The sequence below is a fragment of the Neophocaena asiaeorientalis genome, unplaced genomic scaffold (genome assembly GCF_003031525.2).
Source record: "Neophocaena asiaeorientalis asiaeorientalis breed wild unplaced genomic scaffold, Neophocaena_asiaeorientalis_V1.1 scaffold469, whole genome shotgun sequence".
NCBI lineage: Eukaryota > Metazoa > Chordata > Mammalia > Artiodactyla > Phocoenidae > Neophocaena > Neophocaena asiaeorientalis.
In genome coordinates this window covers 1,821,602-1,842,899 of record NW_020172691.1, presented here as the reverse complement: position 1 = coordinate 1,842,899, position 21,298 = coordinate 1,821,602, and the positions used below count along the sequence as shown (strand labels likewise).

Below are 21,298 nucleotides of genomic sequence, written 5' to 3'. Positions count from 1 at the left end.
CCCCCCACGTCCTTTTCTTTACTGTCACCGCCAGACCAGCCTTCCCCATTGATGTAATCAACGGTCTGCAGCTGTCCAGTCCTTTCAGGGACACGGCAGCCGAAAGAGCAGTCATTTTCCTCTGATTTTATGTTTTTGCGCTGTGGTCAACTGTTAACTCCCCAAACATGGGAGGGTTGTAAGCTTTGATTGTTTTTAAGCTTTGATTGTTTACAACGCCTCTCCCGCCGACGTTGGAGGCAGGCTGATTTACTCAGGAGCCTTTTAAAAATAATCTAGACAGAACCTTTGGGAGGGACTTTGGCTGTATTTTATTTATGAAAATCATCCAGGTGTCTCCCTGGGCACTGAGGCCAGTCACTTCTTTTTGGCATTGAGCCCACTCAGTGCAGGATGATGGAATTGAACCATCTCCTTGAGGATCAGCCCCGCTAACCTTTGCCCTTGAGGGTTGTGTCTGCGTTGAAATGGGAAGCAAACGATGTTATAAACCACCGTGCAAATTTTGTTGCAGGGCACATCGCGTCAAACCTTCAAGTACTTTGTTTGTGCCAAATCATTACTGCTTACCACATGAGTCTAAATCATGATGGATGCCAAGTATGTCCTCTGCAGATGGAAAAAGCGATTATGGCCTGCAAAGGTGACAGCCATTCTTCTGTAATTTCAGGAATTAGAAATGACTTTCGGGTGACAAGTAAAATCTTTATCAGGAGATACCTAGGAGCTGCTTCAGCAAAATAATTGAGTCTGAACAGTTGGCGCTCCTCTCCGTTGGCACCGATTCTCCCTCCTTCCCCGTCTAATGGGGTTTTGGTTGAGTGCTTACAAGGTTATGCTTCCGAAAGTGTCTTTTTTTTTCCCTCACACTGGGGAAAAAAACCCCACAAATTTAACAGAGTCAGCTATAAAAAGGCATGTAATGCTGTAACTCAAGGAAATAGCTGGCCGGGAGCCCTGATAGTAAATAACAGGAGTATCTCGGGGAGACTTCCCAGCAGCATAGTGGGAAGAGGGCCAGATAAAACCCTGGTACTGGTCTGGATCTGCTGCTGCACCTTGTGCCTCGGTTTCCCTGCTTCTGGAGTCCTTTGCTCCTTTAAGAATCACCTGCTGCATTTGTATTTATGGGTCGCCACGGCTTCTTACGTTGTGTTAGCTGTTTGTTGTGTCTTAGTAACAAGGTTTTTTTTTCTTCTTCTTTTTTTTTTTCTAATGTAGGTCTTGGCCGGAACTGAGAAGTCAGCCAAAAATAAGAGAAAAAAGGAATTTTTTCTAAACGTTCAGATACTTTCCCTAGACAAAAAGTTAAGTGTTGTGTTTTTGTGATATTATCTTTTTTCCATATGGGATTTCGGATACCACCACTCCTTCCCCAAAAAAGCAAAGAGCACTCTTAAGGGCTTCTTATTTTTTTAGTTATAAATGGGGTCAAAATAACCCAAAGAGGAAAACAACTGGTTTTATTTCACGAAAGTTTGGAAATTGGAGATGTATACGAGGTACTGATGTCCAGCGAGATCAGTACAAAAATGGAACGAATGTAAATTAAACGGGAGGTAAACGCTCGTTGGGGTTCAAGTAGGGCTGTTTCCTTCCCACAGATGTATTTGTGTGTCTTTTTTTCAGAAACTTGTGTAACAGTCCCCTGAGTTTCGGGATATTTGATGTTTGAGCCTGTGCCTCTCCTAAGAAACTGTCGTTTAGCGTTCAGAAGGCAAACGCATGGGTGTGGGGGAAGCACGTTACGTTGTGTTCTTGATCGTCCGTGGTGGAAGGACGTAGATGACCGGGAATGATTAAAATGCCCAGGTCATGTGTGTCTGACTGGAGAATTCCCAATTCTAAATAGAGAATGAAACCAAGTCAGCTCCTGCCCCCGCCTCCCTGCGTCCCCATCCCTCTTTCTTCAGAGCTGTTCCTAAGCCTGCTTAGTCCACAGCTCACACTTTCCCCAAGGCTGGGAAGGTAATTGAATACTTGAGTTTGAAAGGAAAGCCCATCCTTTTAAACTAAAACACACCTGCTGGTCTGTAAACAGCTTTGAGTGACATTATGCTCTACCCTGAAAATCTAACAAAGGAGTTATTTGTGCAGTTGAAAGTGGGATTTGCCGCATAAAAGTCACAATTTGAATTCTTTTTTTTTTTTTTGCGGTATGCGGGCCTCTCACTGTTGTGGCCTCTCCCGTTGCGGAGTCTCCGGACGCGCAGGCTCAGCGGCCATGGCTCACGGGCCCAGCCGCTCCGCAGCATGTGGGATCTTCCCAGACCGGGGCACGAACCCGTGTTCCCTGCATCGGCAGGCGCACTCTCAACCACTGCACCACCAGGGAAGCCCTAATTTTCCTTTTTTATTTTTTTAATTAAAAAAATTTTTTTCGCAGTACGTGGGCCTCTCACTGTTGCGGCCTCTCCCTTTGCAGAGCACGGGCTCCGGACTCACAGGCCCAGCCGCTCCGCGGCATGTGGGATCATCCCGGACCGGGGCACAAACCCGTGTCCCCTGCATTGGCAGGCAGACTCTCAACCACTGCGCCACCAGGGAAGCCCTGAATTCATTTTTGCTCTTAAATCCAGCCAACCTTTTCTGTCTTAAAAGGGGAAAGGAAAAAAACAAAAAAACATTCACCAGGGACCTTGCTGCCTCTCACCTCAGGTGCATGAATTCCCAGTTGGCCGTGACTTTTGGTTTGAGTGGAAGGGTGCAAAGGAAGAAAATGAATCTAATTCTTTTGTCGTTTAAAGCAAAACATGTTTGAAAACGTCTTGGTGGCATGGCTGGTGGCGTATAACGGCCGTTCCTGTCCCTGCAGAATTAAGGTGAAAAGCACGGGAGCCCAGATCCTGAAGAAGTCTCACATTGAAGGCATCGCTTCCTCGTTAGGTAAGAGCATGTTTTTGAGTAACTCTGAGGTTTTAATTAAGTAAGAGGCAGTTTGGGAGAAGATGGAGACTCAGGTCTGCAAAGCGACCCTGTTCAGGGTTTCCCCTTCATACAAGGGAATGTGATTTCCCTGAGCTGGAGGAGATGGGTCTGTTTCCTTCATCCTTTCTAGAATTTGCCCCTCGAGCCCGTCCTGTTCTTGACTCCCAGGATGGCCAGTGGTGGCATCAGGGTCCACAGGCCACATCCGCGGCCCTGCAGGCCATGCAGAAGGGGGGCACCTCCCTGAAGAAAGGGGGAAAGGCTTTTCCTCTTTGTATGTGTTTTGCTTATCGCGTAGCAAGAGTGAGGTGCTTCTGTTGCTGGTCTGGCCTCCGCCCAAGGTCTGAGAAGCAGTTAGATGTGTATTTAAATTCTATCGCTGAGCCCAGGGGAGAAAAAAGGGTGTGACTGGCACCAGCCTTGCTGCCACGGTGTCTGCGGGCTGTCGGGGCGGGGGGCGGCGTGAGGCGGGCTGGAAGTGGAGCCCAGACTCCGGCCTCCTTGGCATCTCGTCGCAGGTCAGACAGACTTGGCCTGAGCCCGGCCCAGCTCTGCCCAAGGTGCACACACCCTGGGGGAGACAGACCGGGCACCGGCCTAGGCGCGCCGTTCCACAGGCCCAGACGCGGAAGCGTTCTCCCTGCTGAGACTGGGAGTGCTTACTTCACGTGCGGAGAGCTTTCTGTCTTGCGTAAAGGTTGCCCAGGGTATCTTCCAGAGGTGACTGTGACGTAGGGTCCGTGTTCCTGCGTCTCTGGGGAAACTGCTGTCGTTCAGAGCACGATGCCCGCCTCGGGCGGCAGCGACCAGCACCTCTCGGATGCCGTGACTGTTCGTGCAGCCCGTGTTGGGGGGCCACTTGCTTGTGGGCGCCTTTACCGTTAGACAGGCAAACACTGTGTTGATGGAGGCATGATTTATGCCTCCTGAGCTGTGACGTCGCCTCCGTCCCCTCGTTCAGACAAAGAGCAAGGCGCCTGCGCGTCAGAGTGAACGAGGAAAGCTGTTGCAGCGGGGAGGTCAGGCTGAAGTTTCCAGGCCCCTGGTGCCGCTTGCTGGCTTGGAAACGCCCTTGCAGAGGAGTGTGGGCGATTTACCGGCCCACGAGGAGCCTCTTAGTTGTCTGTTCGTCACCCCCACCCCAGAGTACACTGCCCGCAGAGTTTTTATTTAGTTGGTGTGGGTTTCTGTTGACCCTGATTGAATTTGAAACTGTGAGGCTGAGAGAGGATCGGACAAACTGTGAATGGGTTTTGCCGGCGGCATTGTTTTGTAACCTGGAAGAATGTGTCTCTGTTACCCAATCAGGGTAGGGTCAGTCAGTTTGCTTTTGGGAAAGGGAAGCCTTGCAGCCCTCAACTGTTGTTCTGTCGTCCGGGTCCCTCCTTTGGGAAGATGTAGGTGAGAAGCGTCAGCCTCCCTTCAGGTGCCGAGACCAGCGGTCCCAGTGAGACACCCCAGCTGGTGGAGGGCCCATCACCAGGCTTTGCTCCTTTTCTGTCCTTCAGCCTTGCAGAACGAGGTTGCTGCCACGCCCCTGGAGGAGCTGGCCTACAGGCGGTCGCTCCGCGTGGCTCTGGATGTTTTGAATGAGAGGACCCGTCCGCGTCAAGGAAGCTCTTCCAGGGAAGAGAGGACCACTCGGTCTCTGAGAGCGAAGCCCATGGAACCGGCCTCCTCGCTCTGCCACCCCAGCCCTTCGCCTTTGCTCCACGGATACGCGTCGGGCAGTCCTGGGCACACGAGGAGGGAACGTGCGCCCCAGAGGCTGTCTGGCCTGCCCGCTCGCAAGGAGGACCCCGGGTGCAGAGTGGACCACAAGAAGGGGCTCCGGAGAAGCGGAGGCCTGCGCGCCCAAGCTGTCTCCTTGGCCGGCAGTGGTGCTCAGGACGGACGGGGATCCAGAAAACATCGGGCAAACCGGACGGTGAATCGGACAACGACACCGAGTAAACGGGAGAGGAACCTAGCACGGGGGCCCAGCTGGGGTCAGGAAGCGCCTCCGTCCTCAGAGGGAGCTCGGGAGGAAGAGAGTGAGATGGTGGCCGGCCTGGCAGCCCTGCGCTCCTCTCCCGGAGGTGGGGCCGAGGGTCCTCGGAGCGGCCCCAGTGCCCGTGGCCACCCTGCCCAGCACCTGTGCCCGGACAGTGGCCAGAGGCCGGGGCCCCGCATGGCTCCGCGCAGCCCCACTCAGCTCGGCCCCGCAGAGGAGACCAGAGACACCCGGCTCCTGGAGGGAGGTAAAAGCCCCGGAGAGGAGGGGTCGTGTGCCGGGGTGGGGGCGGCGTCTGCTTCTCCTGCGGCCCATCCGGAGCCAGACACCCGTGTATTGGTTTTTTTTTTGTTTTTTTTTTTTGCGTTACGTGGGCCTCTCACGGTTGTGGCCTCTCCCGTCGCGGAGCACAGGCTCCGGACGCGCAGGCTGAGCGGCCATGGCTCACGGGCCCAGCCGCTCCACGTCCCCAGCATCGGCAGGCGGACTCTTAACCACTGCGCCACCAGGGAAGCCCCACCCGTGTATTTTTAACCAGATCCTGAATTAGATTGTTACCAAGATAGATCCCAAGCAGAGATCTCCTAAGTCCTTTTCGTCTGTCTCTCCCACCGGGCTATAATTACCTCAACTGCTCCCAAATACTTGTGTGTTTTTATTTTTGTTTTGAAGCGGAGGGAGGGAGTGGAGGGGTGCGGGGCGGAAGCATGTGGCTGTGATAATGCTGCATCTGCTCCCCGAGGATTAATTCCTTTCTTCTTCCCGTGGCAGAAGCCATGATGCACTCCCGTTAAATTGGCAGGAATCTCAGAAGTGATTAACTCCCTTGAAAGGCTCCTGACTTTTAAGGATTCCCGTTTCATGTATTTTTGTGTGGCTGCAGCCAGGCGCTATGATTCCCTCCGTTTGGACATTGTAGCATCCCACTTCGTTTTGAAATGCTAATTTGCAAATCTTCATTTCTGCACGGCTGATACCTTGTGCTCTGCCTGCCCCGCGATCACTCCTGGGTTTCTGCCTTTCGTCGGCCCCTGAAAGGGGCCTTCTCCCCAGCGCCGGAGGCGCGGGGATGGTTTCCCAAGGGGCCTGGCCCCAGGGCCGCCCCCTCCCCGCGTGTCTGAGGGCGCCTACATGAAGGGACAAGCTGCACGTGAGGACCACTTGCCCAGTTCCTCCACCTTCCCTGCTTGCGCTCGCGGTCTCTCCTGCCCTCCTTTCTCTCTTATTCTGTTGAACGTGCTTTAACCGCCGTGCCCTGCCTGAGCGAGGCCGCGGGGAAGTCTGCGTCGCGGCAGCTTTGCTCTCTGCGCCGATGCCCACGTATCAGGAGGTGTTGTTCCCGGGCTGAGTCCCCAGGACTGTGACGGGGAAAGTCTGATCTACCCTTGTTGGCAGCCCGTCCACCTTCTGAAGAGTCAGTGGAATTGGACACCGTGAACTCTCTCCTGGCAGAGGACGAGGAGGACGAGGAGCCCCCGAGAATCCTCCTATACCGTGGTGAGTGGGCGGCGCCTTCCTTGGGGGAGGCCTGCGGTGCCCGACGTCCGGGGATGGTCTCTCGCTGCGCTGCCTGGGTTTCGTCCTGAGCCGAGGGCTTACAGACAGGGAGTCCGGGGTCCGCTGTCCAAGACAACCACGTGAGGGGGGGCTCCTTGGGGCGCGACAGCCCAGCCTCCCTGCTGTCCCCTCAGAGGGGACGGAGGACGGCAGCCAAGTGAATAGATGGGCTCTGTCGCCACCGCTTGGGTGCGGCCTGGCGCTGCCTCGCAGCCTTCCCGGGTGGCGTCCGGAGAAGCAGGGGCTTGGCGCCCCCATGTGTGCACAGTGCCCCCGCCCCCGGGGAACAGGTCAGCTGCCCCTGTCCTCCCCGGAAGGGGGTCAGACACAGGCCTAAAGGTCAGGACCGGCCAGGAACGGAAAGCTAGTTTGCTTTCAACTAGATAATTGAGGACCGGTTTCAGTATTAGACTCGCCCGTTAACCGTTAGTCTCAACGTGGTCTGGGGGTGGTTCTGGTTTGGGTTGCGGATCTCTTTATTGTGAAACATTTTCGCGTGCACAGGCTGTAGCACAAGCAGCACCGGAGGCCTGGGGGCTTCTCCTGCACGGCCGGGGGGCTGGCCGAGAGCCACCCCACCCCGTCCCCCGTCATCCCCACGCAGCAGGCTGCCTGCCCTTTCTGTGTACGCGAGTCTCGGGCGTTTCCCGCGGGCTCTGCCGATCGTTCCTGGTGGCGGCTGGTGACTGGGGTGTCTGGATGCTTCCGCCTGGGCTGCAGTGCCTGGGCTCCTGGGGAGTCACTGGGGTCAGCTCCCCGCGGGCTCGCTGGGCGCAGGGGGGCCGCCGTGCCTTCTTGCAGAGGGCGTTTCCGTCCCCGTCTCCACGTGGGGGTCAGTTACAGCCCCAGAAACCCGGGTGTTGGCTCTTTTCTCCCGGTTTTGTCTTCCATTTGGTTTTGGTTTGCTGGTGTTTTGGCCGGTCGGCCCGGGTTGGCTGTCTGCACCCGTGACCCGTCGTCCTGGGGGCCACGACGCTCCTCTCGCGGGTGACCAGCGCTCTGCGTGTGCCCCAGGCGGCTCCCTGTGCCCCAGGTCCCCTTTCTCTCACAGCCCTTCCTCCTGTCAGACACCACAGCGCGGCCGGTTCTTGAATATTTGAGTTATTTACACATTCTGGAACTTTTTTGGTTGAGGATGCAGTTAAATTTTGTTGAGAAGTTACTTGTAGTTATCTTACGATTGCTTGAATAGTTCTCTTTATTTTAACCCTTTAAAGCCCCCAGTTTCCCAGACAGATGAGCTTCTCAGAAATTCAGTCCCCATATGGGGTCTTCATTGTGTGCTGTGGTCTCCTTTCTGTTTATGTGCCAAGCTCTTTAAAAAGTGCTTTATTCTGGAGTAACCTGAGGCTTATAGAGCAGTTGCAGAGGTGGCACCGAGCCCCCGCCCGCCCCTGTCCCCACGAGCACGGCACACGGTCACTGCTAGGAAACCAGCTGTCACCCTGGCCGCGCTTGTGGTCGGCATTTGGGTTCCAGGGGCAGGAGTTACAAACCGGCCCCTCAGACTCTCGGGTCAACGCTGGGCTTAAACAGTGTCTCCGTGGTTGTGTTTTCTCCAGCAGTTGCTTTTGGTGCCTGATATGGATCTAACTTGTCTCTTTTTGTTTTCCTTTCTTTCTTTCAATTCTAGAACCACGTTCGTTTGAAGTAGGAATGCTAGTCTGGCTTAAATACCAAAAATACCCCTTCTGGCCCGCAGTGGTAAGAATCCTTCTCTGCCCCCTGCTTGCTCGGTTGGTTCCCCCGAGCCTGAGGTCCAGCGTCCTCCATTCTTGACACCAGGACCCGGGCAGCTGGTTCACTGTTCTGTTGTTACTGGGGAAACGCTGGGTCCATGAGCATCGACGTGGACACGTTTACCTAAGGAAAGGGGGTCTCAGCCTTCTGGCACAAAGCATTGTGAGGCTTATAGGTCAGGTTTTTATCAAGCAGGCTTAGAAAGCCTGCCTCCAAAAAATGCCCACGGTTTGCTCATTTTCACTATTCTACATTTCAGCTTTTTAGCGAGCAGATTAGGGTGGGCATCGGTTGCACAGCAGGTGTTTGAGGTCCTGGCTGCGCCCCCAGTGCAGGGGACACCCTTAAGTGTGGCTGCCGTCCTGGCTGTGCTTCCTCCGCCTGCTTGGGCGGTGCCCATGGTCAGCTGGAGAATTTGTGAGGCAGGGGCACCACCCGGTTGCCCTCGCTCCTGTTTTCCCCCTTAATTTCCCCCCCCCCCCTTGTCTTCTGGCAGGGACAGGATTCTGATGGTTCTAGCTGTAGTCCTTTAACTTTTAGGAACGGGCAGTGGCGTGTAAATCCGAAAGATAGCTGCCACAGTGGAGCGGCTTTTGTTGTCGCGATGTGTCTGAGCTCGTCCAGGTCAGCATGGCCTCCTGGCACGTGACTGACCGTCCCGGGAAGGACAGAATGATATCTTTGCGGCACCTGTAGATAGAGCGCAGACGTGCAGTTGAACCGGGGTTGCCGTGCGGCTCCGTGGCAGGGTTTGGGGGGCTGATTATCGGGGACCCTCGCTTCCCGAGGTGCCGTGTCCCCCTGCGGTTGGCAGCCCTCTCCCCGCCTTTCCGCTTTCCCCAGTTCCCGGGGGCCCTGCTGGTTCATGGGTGCCAGTGGCCTGCGGGCTCCAGCCTCACCCACGGCGCTGGTGACACCGAGGGGGGGCCCCTCCGAGGTCCACAGCCTGCCGCCTCCCGCCTGACCTCTGCTGGGCCCGGCCGGGGCCTCCCGGAGCTCGCTTTGCCCATCCCCCAGAGTGAGGAGGATCGCGCCCTGAGCCGAGCGGAAGTGCTGAAGGCAGCAGCCTTGATTCCTCTCGTAGAGCCCTGGCTCTGCTCGGTCGGAGGGCCGCGCGACGCTTTCTCAGCATTCCCCGGTGTCGGCTGTCAGTCCAAGCCGGCTGCGTTCCTCGTCACATGCTTGGCGAGGTGACATCAGGAAAGTGTCGAAAACCCACGCCCTTCTGGGTCCTTGACACCTGGTTTTCTTGGATCTGCCAACAGGTCAAAAGCGTCAGGCGAAGAGATAAGAAAGCGAGTGTGCTTTTCATTGAAGGAAACATGAACCCCAAAGGGAGAGGGTAAACCCACTGTTCTCTGCTCTTGCCGAGTGCTTCTGGGTGGAGGCTGGCGAAGGGGGCCGGGGTGGGGTCCAGAGCCCCACGAGGATCCCTGTAAAGGTTGTGTTCAGGGACGCGGCCAGATGGTCGGGTTTTCCAGACTGCTTGTCGGCTTCTAGAGTCAGCCCTGCCGGACACTCCTTGGGCCCCCGTTTCCCACAAACTGCAGCAAAGTTGGCTCCCTGCAGGGGCCGTGAGCAGCCCCCTGCCCAGTCACCCCCCCTAGTCCTCGACTGGGGGCAGGAGCACCGACTGCCCGGAGCTGGCCTGGAAGTGTGGGCACACCTGGGCCCGGCTCCGAGGGGCTCCCTCCACCGACGAGCCGGCACTGGCAGAGGCCCGACGCTTTCCCAGAGGAAGGAGGCTTTTAGGTCGCGAGATGGGGCTGGTTCCCGTGAACCTCTGCTCTCTCTGCTTCCAGCATCGCGGTGTCTCTCCGGCGATTGAAGCACTTTGATTGTAAAGAAAAGCAGGCGCTTCTGGTACGTGGATGGTTGTTTGCGCTGCTTTGAAGGGCTGGCTTGGTGGCTGGTAACCACCACGAGGCCCTTCAGACAGCGCTAGTTGTGGGAGTGACGCCTGGCCTCGGCTGCTCCGCTGGGGGCCACTGCCCCTGGGGCGGCTGCTGGCCATTCCCCACTGAGCAGGTTTGGCGTGGAGGACAGGGCGCCCTGCGCAGAAGGGAGGTGGGAGAGCCCAGGGCCAAGGCCCACAAGTTGCAGCTGTGTCTGAGCCGCCCCCGGGAAGGGCACCATAGACCCCGAGGCCGTGAGCCTGAGCGCCACATACATCAGGGGACACCATCGCCGTGGCCCTGTGACTGGCCCAGCCCGAGTCCCCGGGAGCTGGTCCACACGGTGCTGTCTGTTAACTCTGAAACACCCACCACTTCGTTGTCCCAACTTTCAAAAACACAGACTGCGACTGGGTCGGGCAATGGGGCCCGTGAGCCCCGCTCCAACGTGGGTGTCTGCTTGGCCCCCGGTCAGCAGGCTCTGCGTTCGGCATGCTGTGATGCCTTCCCGTGTGGGAAGCAGCGTTTGAGCTGGTTCCCAGGGTGAGTGGGATGCGGTAGGACTGTCAGGGCGTCTCCCGCCAACCATCTGTTCTCTGAGGGCAGCAGGCCGCGGGCCTTGACTGCGGGCGCTGCTCGGAAGGTCGGCACCCACGCTGGACCCAGCCTTGGGCTCTTGGGACCGGAGGGCGGGGGCAGTGGGGAGGGGGAATCGAGTTTGAGATTCGTGTGCCTCAAATACCTGAGGAATGGGTTTTATCGCAAGGACGCCTGGGTTCAAGAAGATGGCACGTAGGTCTCGCGGGACCCGGATGCCTGGGCACGTCCCCTGGAAACGGGCCGTGGGAGCTCGGGCATGTGCCGGCGCCACCCTGCTGTCCCAGGTGCTGGTCAGCGGGCCTGGCCACGGCCCAAGCGCCCTCCTCCTCTGGAGCTGCCTGCCCCTCCCATCACACGCCTGTGGGTCTCAGGCTGGTCTCGCTGGTCATCCCAGCTTAGGGGTTCTCACCGGGGGTGACGGCCTTGGGTTGCTGTGAGGATCACAGGCCAGGGGTCCCTCCTCCGGGGCAGCACTTCTTCCCACTGACCGTGTACAGTCGAGGGCCACGGGCCCAGAGGCGTCTCCCACGGGGTTCATCTCCTGCAACCTCACATCTTGTCAGTCTGATGGCCCGTCAGCTGCCCTGCGGTGGGTTTTCGCCCTCCTGCTCTCAGGGTCTGTGGTGTCTCTCTTGGCCCCGAGGGCTTGGCTCACAGGTGACCATTTTCTGAGCAGCCCCGGCCCCAGACATGCCTCGCAGGGAGCCCTGTGCGGGGGCGTCTGCAGGCCCCTTCCTGGACGAGGGGACTGAGGACGCGGGACCTCGGAGGTGCTTCCAGCTGACGCCCGCCGTCTGGCTTTTGTTGCAGGACGAGGCCAAGGAGGATTTCGACCAGGCCATCGGCTGGTGCGTCTCCCTCATCACCGACTACAGAGTCCGACTGGGTACGTGGGGCTCCGGTGCCCCTGCATGAAGTGACGGGGGGCAGCAGTGCGGGGCCTCCCCTGAGGGCCCCCGAGGGCGGAGGGTGGCCCGGTCCCCATAGCTGTCTAGCCCTGCCCCGAGCAGGCTTTCTCCCCATCCCTGCGGATGGGCAGGCGCCTGGTGGAGGCTCATCCTGGATCTGAACAGAACAGTTTCCTTTGAATCCGGGTTGGTTTCCATCTGTCCCAGGTCCAGCCATGGGGGGTCCTCGGGCTTGAGGTCAGGGCACACACCGGCTGGACGACGTGGCAGAGTCCAGTCCTGTGTGTGACCTGACTTCCCTTCCGCCCCGTGCAGGCTGTGGTTCCTTCGCTGGCTCTTTCCTGGAATACTACGCGGCTGATATAAGTAAGTCCACCAGCAGCTCCTTTAAGGTGGGACCTGCTCTTTTGCCCGTTAGGAGTGGCAGTCTTCTTTGAGCTCTGGAGGGGTGTGTGCGGCGGGCAGCGCGCCCCAAGCCTGAGGCCTACGGTCCAGCCACGCCTGGGTCCACGGGGTCCCCTTGCTTCCCTCTGCCGTGGGGCCGGGAGGGCGGCTGCACACCCACACCTGCCGCCAGCACCCAGGTCACCCGCCTGGGGCCGGGGCATCTGCGTGGCCCTTTCCCTGCCCACCTGTCACTGGCGTCTGCAGGGTGCCGCTGAAGCAGGGTGGAGGGCAGAGCTGGGGCAAGGGGCCGGGGTCCTATTGCGGGGAGAGCCCTCGGGGACCGTCCCGGCGCAGCCGAGGGCGCCCAGTCACGGGAGTACACTTCCTCCGCAGGCTCTCCCGTCCGCAAGTCCATCCAGCGGGACGTCCAGGGGACCAGGTTCCCCACGCTGAGCGGGGTGGGCCCCGAGGAGGCCTCGGCCGGGAGCCTGCGGGGCAGGAGGCCGGCCTGCAGGAAGGTGCTCCCTGATCGCTCGCGGGCCGCCCGGGACCGGGCCAACCAGAAGCTGGTAGAGTACATCGTGAAGGCGCGGGGTGCCGAGAGCCACCTGCGGGCCATCCTGAAGAACAGGAAGCCGTCCAGGTGGCTAAAGACGTTCCTGAGCTCGGGTCAGTACGTGACCTGCGTGGAGACCTACCTGGAGGACGAGGAGCAGCTGGACCTGGTGGTGAAGTACCTGCAGGGGGTGTACCAGGAGGCGGGCAGCAGGCTGCTGGCACGCGGGCACGCGGACGGCATCCGCTTCGTCCTGGACGTGCTTCTGCCCGAGGTGAGCGCCGGCGGGCCCTGCGGCACCCTGGGGTGCCGGGGCCTGGGCGTCGTTCTCCAGAAGCCTTCCCGGGGCGGTGCCGCCTGAGCCGTCTCCCCGAGGCGCTGTGGGCTGGGCGCTGCGGCCTGGGCCCCTCGGCTGGTCCCTGGCCCAGGGGAAGGGGAGCTTAAGCTTTGGGAACGCGCTTCAGCTGGGGCATGGGCGGTCGAGGAGCTGGTGCACGGCCCCTCGGCCGGTCTTCAGTTCAGGGAGGATGCTGCTGGTCGTGAATGAATGTGTGGGAAAACGTCACCAGGCTCTACAGTGTTGAGCTTTATCGTTGTGGAGGTTTCAAATACGTTAAGAAAAATTGAGTAGCACCGTGAACCCTCACGTGTCCGTCGCCAGCTGGAATAGTGTGGCCTTGCTCCACTTGCACCTCCAGTCCCTCCTTCTGGATTGTTTTTTATCCGTGCATACTTTCATGTGTATCTCTACAAAGGGTGATCCTGCCCCCTGGGGACACTGGGGGATGTCTGGGGTTGTCTGTGGTCGTCACGAGTGGGGGGCTTCTGCCATCCTGTGGGTGGGGACCAGGATGCCGCTCCACACCCCACAGTCCAGGACGGCCCCTGTGTCAGCCGTGCCGAGGGGAGAGAGACCCTGCTCTGAACCAGAAGAACTCTTCAAAAATAAATAGCTACGATACTATGATGTCACTCCAAAAAGCAACAGTGATTTGATATCAGGCATCTATTGTATATTCAGATTACTTCTTTGTGTTTTCTTGTTTTTTTCAGTTTTTTTTTTTTTTTATGGCCACCGCACGCAGCCTGTGGGATCTTATTAGTTCCCCAACTAGGGATTGAACCCAGGCCTGGCAGTGAAAGCATGGAGTCCTAACCACTGGACCGCTAGGGAAGTCCCCAGGTTCTGCCTTCCGCTGCTTTTAGTGACATGAACTCTCATCTCATCCAAAAGAGAGCATTGTAGATTTAATTAGGAAACACCAGGAGCAGAGATTTTGCAGACTGCACGATTGTTGAGCTGGGAGGGCCCTGGCGGCTGGGGCGTGGCTGGACCACCCGCCCACGCGACCTCCTCCAAGCTCCGTGCGGGCCGCCGGGCCTGGCCCGAGCCTGACGTGTGCTGCCCTCTTGCAGGCCATCATCTGCGCGATTTCCGCAGTGGATGCTGTGGACTACAAGACGGCTGAGGAGAAGTACATACGAGGACCTTCACTCAGCTACCGGTAGGCAGGCCGCGCTGCGTCCTGAAGGGCTTCGTCTCCATGCGCCGGCGGCCGCGGTGGCTGGGCTGAGGGGCCCTGGTCCGAGCGGGCAGAGCTGGGCCCGCTGTGCCCTACGTCCTTTGTGGGGCTGATGTTTGCTTCCCCAGCGTTCTTCCCCGTTGCCTCGATGCCACGGCTATTTGAGGAAACAGTGAGATTAAGCAGCAGCCGCTGCCCGGACGTCCCTGGCTGGCGGGAAGAATGCAGTGATCAAGATGTTCCTCTCACGTTGCTGTGGTTAGCGCCCTGGACTGGCGGTCTGGAGCCCCTAATCCCGTCTCTGGGCGGGCTGCCAGGCCTTGCTGGGAGCAGGCGGGGTCGCGTGGCGGTGACAGGCTGAAGACTCAACTAGGGTCTCGTGGTACAGACTGTCCCCAGCCTCAGTGGCTGCCCTGCACACCCGGTAAAGAGACGGTGCTCCCGGGAGAGTGAGGTCTGAGCGGCCCATCTCCAGCTGGCACCACCCTCCCGCTCGGGCTGCCGGTCGGAGGGCGTCCTGAGTTTCCCACAGCCTCAACCGGCTGCAGGCACCCCAGATGCCTATGGAGGGCCATGGGCTGTGCCCCGGCCGCGCCCTGCCGCCTCAGGCGCCGAGGCTGGGCAGCCAGGGGTCCCTTGGGCGGGGTGTCAGTCGGGCAGTGGGTCTGTCCTGGTGCATCCACCTCCCGCTTCTTTTCACACCGTTGTTGCACAAACCATCGAGCCTCGGCACCACGACAGGGTTTGGGTCTCCTCTTGGGGTTCTTAGGCTGCTGTGTTCCGTTTACATGTGGGTCGTCCCCCTCGGGAGCATATTCCTTGTTGATCCTGAGAGGGGCAGCCAGTCAACTAACTGATCGTGTAATTTTTTGTTAACAGATAGCCATTTTAAAGGACAATTTGCTGTTTCACCATTTTTTCTTTGTAGTTTATTTTTCTCATTGTGGTGAAACACCCATAACGTAAAATTCAACATCTTAACCCTTTTAAGCGCACAGCTCAGGGGCATTGAGCACATTGACACTGTCGGGCAACCATCCCCACCATCATTTCCAGAACTTTCTCAGCTTCCCAAACTGAAACTTGGTCCCTATGAAACACTCACTTCTCTGTTTATGGTTTTTTTTTTTTGGTTGGTTGGTTTTTTTGTTTGTTTGTTTTTAGCAGTACACGGGCCTCTGACTGTTGTGGCCTCTCCCGTCGCGGAGCACAGGCTCCGGACGCGCAGGCTCAGCGGCCATGGCTCACGGGCCCATCCGCTCCGCAGCATGTGGGATCTTCCCGGACCGGGGCACAAACCCGTGTCCCCTGCATCGGCAGGCGGACTCTCAACCACTGTGCACCAGGGAAGCCCTGTTTGTTTGTTTTTAATTGAAGTATAATTGATTTACAATATTATGTTACTTTCAGGTGTACGGCAAAGTGACTCAGTTATATGTATACGCGTGTGTGTGTCTGTGTTCTTTTTTTTTTAGATTTTTTTCACTACAGTTTGTTACAAGATACGGAGTATAGCTCCCTGTGCTATATAGTAAATCCTTGATGTTCATCTATTTTATATATACCAGTGTGCGTCTGTTAATCTCAAACTCCCACTTTATCCCTTCCCACCCTTCCCCTTTGGCAACCATAAGTTTGTTTATGTCTGTGAGTCTGTGTCTGTTTTGTAAATAAGTTCATTTGTGTCATATTTTAGATTTAGATTCCACATATAAGTGATGTAGTATGGTATTTCTCCTTTTCTGCCTGATTTACTTCACTTAGTATGGGGATTTCCCGGGCGGTCCAGTGGTTAGGAGTTGATGCTCTCACTGCCGCAGCCAGGTTCCATCCCTGGTTGGGGGACTAAGATCCCACAAGCCGTGTGGCGTGGCCAAAAAAAAACTACAAATAATTCACTTAGTATGATAATCTCTAGGTCCAGCTGTGTTGCTGCAAATGGCATTATTTTGTTCTTTTTTATGGCTGAGTAATATTCTATTGTATATGTGTACCACATCTTCTTTATCTATTCATCGATGGACAATTTAGGTTGTTTCCATGTCTTGGCTGTTGTGAAGCGTGCCGCAATGCATGTTGGGGTGCATGTATCTGTTCTTTTTTTTTCTTAGGATTTTTTTTTTTTTAAAGATTTTTTTGATGTGGACCATTTTTAAAGTCTTTGTTAAATTTGTTACAGTATTGCTTCTGTTTTGTGTTTTGGTTTTTTGGCCATGACGCATGTGGGATCTTAGCTCCCTGACCAGGGATGGAACCCACGCCCCCTGCATTGGAAGGTGAAGTCCTAACCACTGGACCGCCAGGGAAGTCCCTGTCTTTTCGAATTAGAGTTTTGTCTGGGTATATGCCAGGAGTGGGATTGCTGGATCATATGGTAATTCTGTTTTTACTTTTTTGAGGCATCTCCGTACTGTTTTCCATACTGGCTGCACCAACTTAACATTCCCACCAACAGTGTAGGAGGAGGGTGGAGGGTTCCCTCTTCTCCACATCCTCTCCAGCATTTGTTATTTGTAGACTTTTTTTTTTTTTAATATTTATTTATTTGGTTGTACCGGGTCTTAGTTGTGGCATGCATGTGGGATCTAGTTCCCTGACCAGGGATCCGGTGATAACCCCTGCATTGGGAGCACGGAATCTTAACCACTGCGCTACCAGGGAAATCCCCCGTTACTCGTAGTCTTCATAACAATGGACATTCCGACCAGTGTGAGGTGATACCTCATTGTAGTTTTGGTTTGCATTTCTGTAATAATTAGTGATGTTGAGCATCTTTTCACGTGCCTGTTGGCCATCTGTATGTCTTTGGGGAAATTTGGATTTAGGTCTTCCCGTTTTTCGATTGGGTTGTTTGTTTTTCTGTTATTGAGTTGTATGAGCTGTTTGTATATTTAGGAAATCAAGCCCTCTTCCGTCACATCATTTGTAAATATTTTCTCCCAGTCCATAGGTTGATGGTTTCCTTTGCTGTGCAAGAGCTTATAAGTTTGGTTAGGATCCCATTTGTTTATTTTTCTTTGATTTCTCTTGCCTTGGGAGAGGGTTTATGTTTATTAAAACACAATTGCTGACTAAAACGAAGTGATCTCCTTTTGGTTTTGCAGGGAAAAAGAAATATTTGATACGCAGCTCCTGGAAGAAAGGAGCCGGCGAAGCTGAGGCCGGTGGAGGCAAGGCCCTGCGCTCTGGAGCACAGGCGGGCCGTTGGCCTCCCTGACGGCTGCCGCCTCTGTTTTCCTGGCTCTTGTGGAAGGTACAGCTCCTGAAAGGACAGAGGCATTTTTTTATTTTTAACTCTATGTCATTACCTGTGACTGTACCGTGTAGGTTCACAGAAGGTGCACGTTTGTGTTTTATGTTGAAAAGCACTGTACCCGACATTAAACAGGAGCTTTAAAGACTCTGATACGAACGTACGGCTCCTGCAACATCAGTGTATTTTTCCGTTTGTTTCCCTCCTGTGTGTGGCTCCTCTTATGACGGCTCCTGAGTTTGCTGTGCCTCTGTTACGTGTTTTTGAGGCAAACCCGTGTTTCTAAGAGGCAGGACCTGAGACCCGCTGCTTTCCCGTGCTCTAGCCTCTGCTGGGACTCGTGCAGGAGAGCAGACGGACCGGCAGTCTTGCCAGCCTCTTTCCGCCGGGCCTCCATGTGGGTTTCCCCACCCGGCCTTGTCACCGCACAGCCAACTGCCCAGATAGCTGTGATGATCCCACCGGGCTGCTGCGCCCCCCAGCCCGGCCAAGGTCATTGTGTGCACAGCCTGGGCCTGGGCCGTGGGGTCGCGGCCCGGCACCAGTGGAAACCAGTCCTTTGTCTGGAAGCCCGAAGCACAGATGGGTCCCCCGATGCCTGAGGGTCCCAGGCTCAGGGCCCCCCCCCCGCTCCCACCTTTGGAGAGAGTTGTGTGAAGGCCCGGTCCTTGACGTGGTCACAGAAATTCTGTTCTGGTTTAAAGCGACACACGGTGGATTATTTATTCTAAGCTGACGCGAGGCTGCCTGTGGAAGGAAACGGCCAAGTCCCCACCGTGATGGCTGCGCCGCGGCATCTGAGCTTGGCCAGTCCTCCCTGAAGCCGGCACCGGCCAGCATGCGGCCGCTGCAGAGGACAGTTGGGGAGAGGTTCTCGCAGGCGCCGGGGACATGGGCCCTGATCCTGACGGGAGGCTGGGTCCCTGCGGAAAGGAGGTGCAGAGATCACTGCGGGGACCTGCGTGTGGTGTCTCCGCTGGTTTTGCTGAAACCCAAGCAGAGGTGCAGACATGGCCCTGGAGGTCCCGCTGAGCTGCCCCCCAGGGCGGTCGGAGGGGCATCCCGTGTGGGCCAGGCTTGGGAGAATGGCCCCGCCAGCATCTCCGCCGTGGCCTCGCTCCCTTCTAGAAAGGTCTAGACAGCAAGCCTCCCTGAAGTGGGTCAGGATGGAGAACCAGGGTGCTCTTGTGGGTGAGGCATCCACGTGGACTATTCCGTTATTGTGAAGTATTTTTATATATCTGTGTTCTGAGCTCTGGTTGTGGAATTGAACTATTCAGACTGGAATTAAATGCCGTTTTGCAGCCCTGCCTGTTCTTTCCTGGGCCCCACGCGCAGCCCACCTTGGGCACTCGGGCCGGCCACGCTGTCCCCGATGGCTGCTTCTGGAGGCTCCTTCCCCAGCCTGGCTGGGGAGGCGGGTCCCATGTCAGCCCAGCCGAGCCGGTGTCTCAGGTGTGCCGGGTGCTGACCAGAAGTGCTGGAGGCTTCCGCTGCTCAGCGCCCAGCCCCATCCCAGTCCTGTGCCCCGGCAGGTGTCTTCAGCTCCTCACTCCCACTGTATTATGTTTTTGTTCGTCTTGAAACTTTGTCCCAGGGCCACTGGGGCAGGCAGTGCTGGGTGGGCGTCTGTTGATGCCCCAAATTGGCGCTGGGTAGTGGTTAGGAAGGCAGAGCCAGCCGACCAAGTGAGGAATGTTCCAGGAGGAGCAGTGAGGTGGCCCTGGCCCCCGGGAAGCCAGCGCACTGGGCTGTTTCTGCATCAAGAAGAGAGACCCAGCACAACACGGGGTGCAGCCAGGGCCCCCACCGGCCGGCCCGTGGCCTCCTGCACCCCCGTCCACCACAGCCCCAGCTTCCCTGCACCCACCCTCACCCGGTGTCCCCCCTCAGCCGTCTGGGCTCCGTCCAGCTGGCGTCTCAGCAGCCCACATCTCTGCACGGCCACCGTGCTCCCCCACTGTGTCCCGTCCCCTCCCCAGGTGTCCACCCCTGCCCCGGTCATCTCCCACCACTCACAGCCACCCTTTCTGAACCTTTTTCAGCCAAACCCCTGACCCCAGACCCTGCGATGCTTGTCCTACAGTCGCTGTACCTTTCTCGCTCCAGCCCAGATGGCATGAGGGGACGATCAGACCCCCCAGTGTGAGGAGCAGTGCATCAACAAAACCACTTCCTGGAAGGGGGAGTTTTCCTTGTGTTCACTTGAGCACCTCTTTAAGTCTATCATTTATCTAGGAAGCTGATTAAGACAAGGGACGCGCACACACACAGAATCTCAAATCAGACAGGCACGTCTATGCAGTGTGGTCAGTGGCCCTCCCCCCAGTGCATGGCTTCTACGGCCAGGCTGCTCCACACCCAATCCATCACCCTGACAGCCGATGGCCCCTCCTGTATTAGTTATCCATCCCTGCCTTAGCATTGTACCGGCCCCTGGCGGCTGGAAGCAACATTCTCTCTTGACTGGGCTGTGGTCTCAGGAGGTCGCAGTCAGATGTCTGAAGGCTCGAAGCGAGGCTGGGGGCTCGGCTCCCAGGTGCCTGGCTCACAGGACAAGGAACGTTAGGAGAAAACAGGAGCCTGAATAATGTCTGGACTATGAGTTGGCGATGTATATACATTGGGTCATGAATTGTTAACGTCAGTGTAAAATGTTAGCAGTAGGAGAGACTGGGTGATGAGTACAGCGAACTCTGGTACTAGGTTTGCAACTTTTCTCTGAATCAAACTATTTGGAAGTACAAGGTTTATTTTAATTAAAAAATTCCAGCTCCACAGCCTGGCCAGCTGTGGGAACTGAGGGCAAGGAGGTGTAGGATTCCCAACAGACCCAGCCCTCGGCCCAGCCCCTCTCTTTTCTCCTGTGTGTCACCACCGGGATGGTGACACCAACCGGTGCCCCGCCTCCCCTTCCCGGGACCGCGCAGTCGGGCTCCACGACACACCTGGGGTGGTCCTCCCTCGCCAGGAGCCAGCCCTGCTCCTCATCTGCGTTCCCCCGTTGGGAACGGGGGAACCTCAGTTTCCCCATATGTATTGTAAAATGGGCAGAATAGGTACCCAGCAGGACTGTCACAGTTAAACGACATCCGAGCAGAAGGTGTCTCTGCAAACTCCCTTTTGGTATTCAGTAGTGTTCTTTTTGACAATTATATTCGTTCTCATCCTGCCACTTAAAAAATATTGTAAATGGGAGTGGGGAAGGGGGTCATTTGGGCTGGGATCATAGTTTTGGGGGTGGACCGGGGTGGGTGGGGATGAGGCCTTGTTCTAAGCCCTCCCGCATTGGCATGAGCCAGCAGCCCAGCTCCTCATCTGAAGAATGGAGAGTATTCTGGGGAGGAAAGGTCAAAACCGACACATTCTGGGTAAAAGTGCTGGGAGAAGCTGGATCAGCTTGGAGCAAAACAGAACGCTGTTCGCTGGGGGCACCAAAACGTCTGCCGAAACCCGGGATCGAACCAGGGACCTTTAGATCTTCAGTCTAACGCTCTCCCAACTGAGCTATTTCGGCAGCGCAGCAGGGGGTTGCCCCCACCCCCGACTCCGCCCCACACTGAGCCGCTTGCGTGCAGGCGCAGCTTGGGCCGCCCCTGCGGGCCGCGCATGCCTCGTAGGGTGGCGCCTGGAAGCAGGCCTTAGCACCGTCTCTGTGGCGCAATCGGTTAGCGCGTTCGGCTGTTAACCGAAAGGTTGGTGGTTCGAGCCCACCCAGGGACGTGCTTTCGCTTTTCCTTCCCCGGGTAAGAAGAGAGGGGACGGCTCGCCTTCTTTTGCCACGACCCTCCCCGCGCACTTCCGTATCCTTCTATCCCGCGTGGGGCGTCCGGCGGCGCGCGGTGCTGGGGATTCCACAGAGGCGGAACGTTCCCGCCCGAGTTCCGGTTTCCGAGCACGAGCCGAGGCACTTTGGGCGACGGCCCCGGGGACCCGGAGCTCTGAAGAGGACGAACCA

At 56.8% G+C, this 21,298-nt stretch overlaps 1 protein-coding gene and 2 non-coding genes across 4 annotated transcripts; 2 read left to right on the top strand and 1 right to left on the bottom strand.

Moving 5' to 3' along the window:
* The first annotated feature begins 513 nt into the window (after positions 1-513).
* On the top strand, positions 514-18,636 carry PWWP3A (PWWP domain containing 3A, DNA repair factor). 2 transcript variants are annotated; one of them, XM_024740031.1, is made up of 13 exons: positions 514-643; positions 1,222-1,307; positions 2,816-2,886; positions 4,437-5,168; positions 6,317-6,418; positions 8,112-8,182; positions 9,484-9,560; positions 10,021-10,081; positions 11,524-11,599; positions 11,937-11,987; positions 12,402-12,838; positions 13,981-14,069; positions 17,192-18,636. In XM_024740031.1, exons 1-13 carry the CDS (start codon positions 587-589, stop codon positions 17,244-17,246), a joined length of 1,965 nt encoding a protein of 654 aa, XP_024595799.1. In that variant the 5' UTR covers positions 514-586; the 3' UTR covers positions 17,247-18,636. The 2 variants fall into 2 exon arrangements, with proteins under 2 accessions (XP_024595799.1, XP_024595800.1); XM_024740032.1 differs by having other exon boundaries at positions 614-643; positions 2,748-2,886.
* A 2,148-nt stretch (positions 18,637-20,784) lies between these two features.
* On the bottom strand, positions 20,785-20,857 carry TRNAF-GAA (transfer RNA phenylalanine (anticodon GAA)). Its single transcript has one exon. It is a non-coding gene; the product is annotated as a tRNA-Phe (tRNA).
* A 132-nt stretch (positions 20,858-20,989) lies between these two features.
* Positions 20,990-21,063, top strand: TRNAN-GUU (transfer RNA asparagine (anticodon GUU)). The gene has a single exon. It is a non-coding gene; the product is annotated as a tRNA-Asn (tRNA).
* The last annotated feature ends 235 nt before the right edge of the window (positions 21,064-21,298 follow it).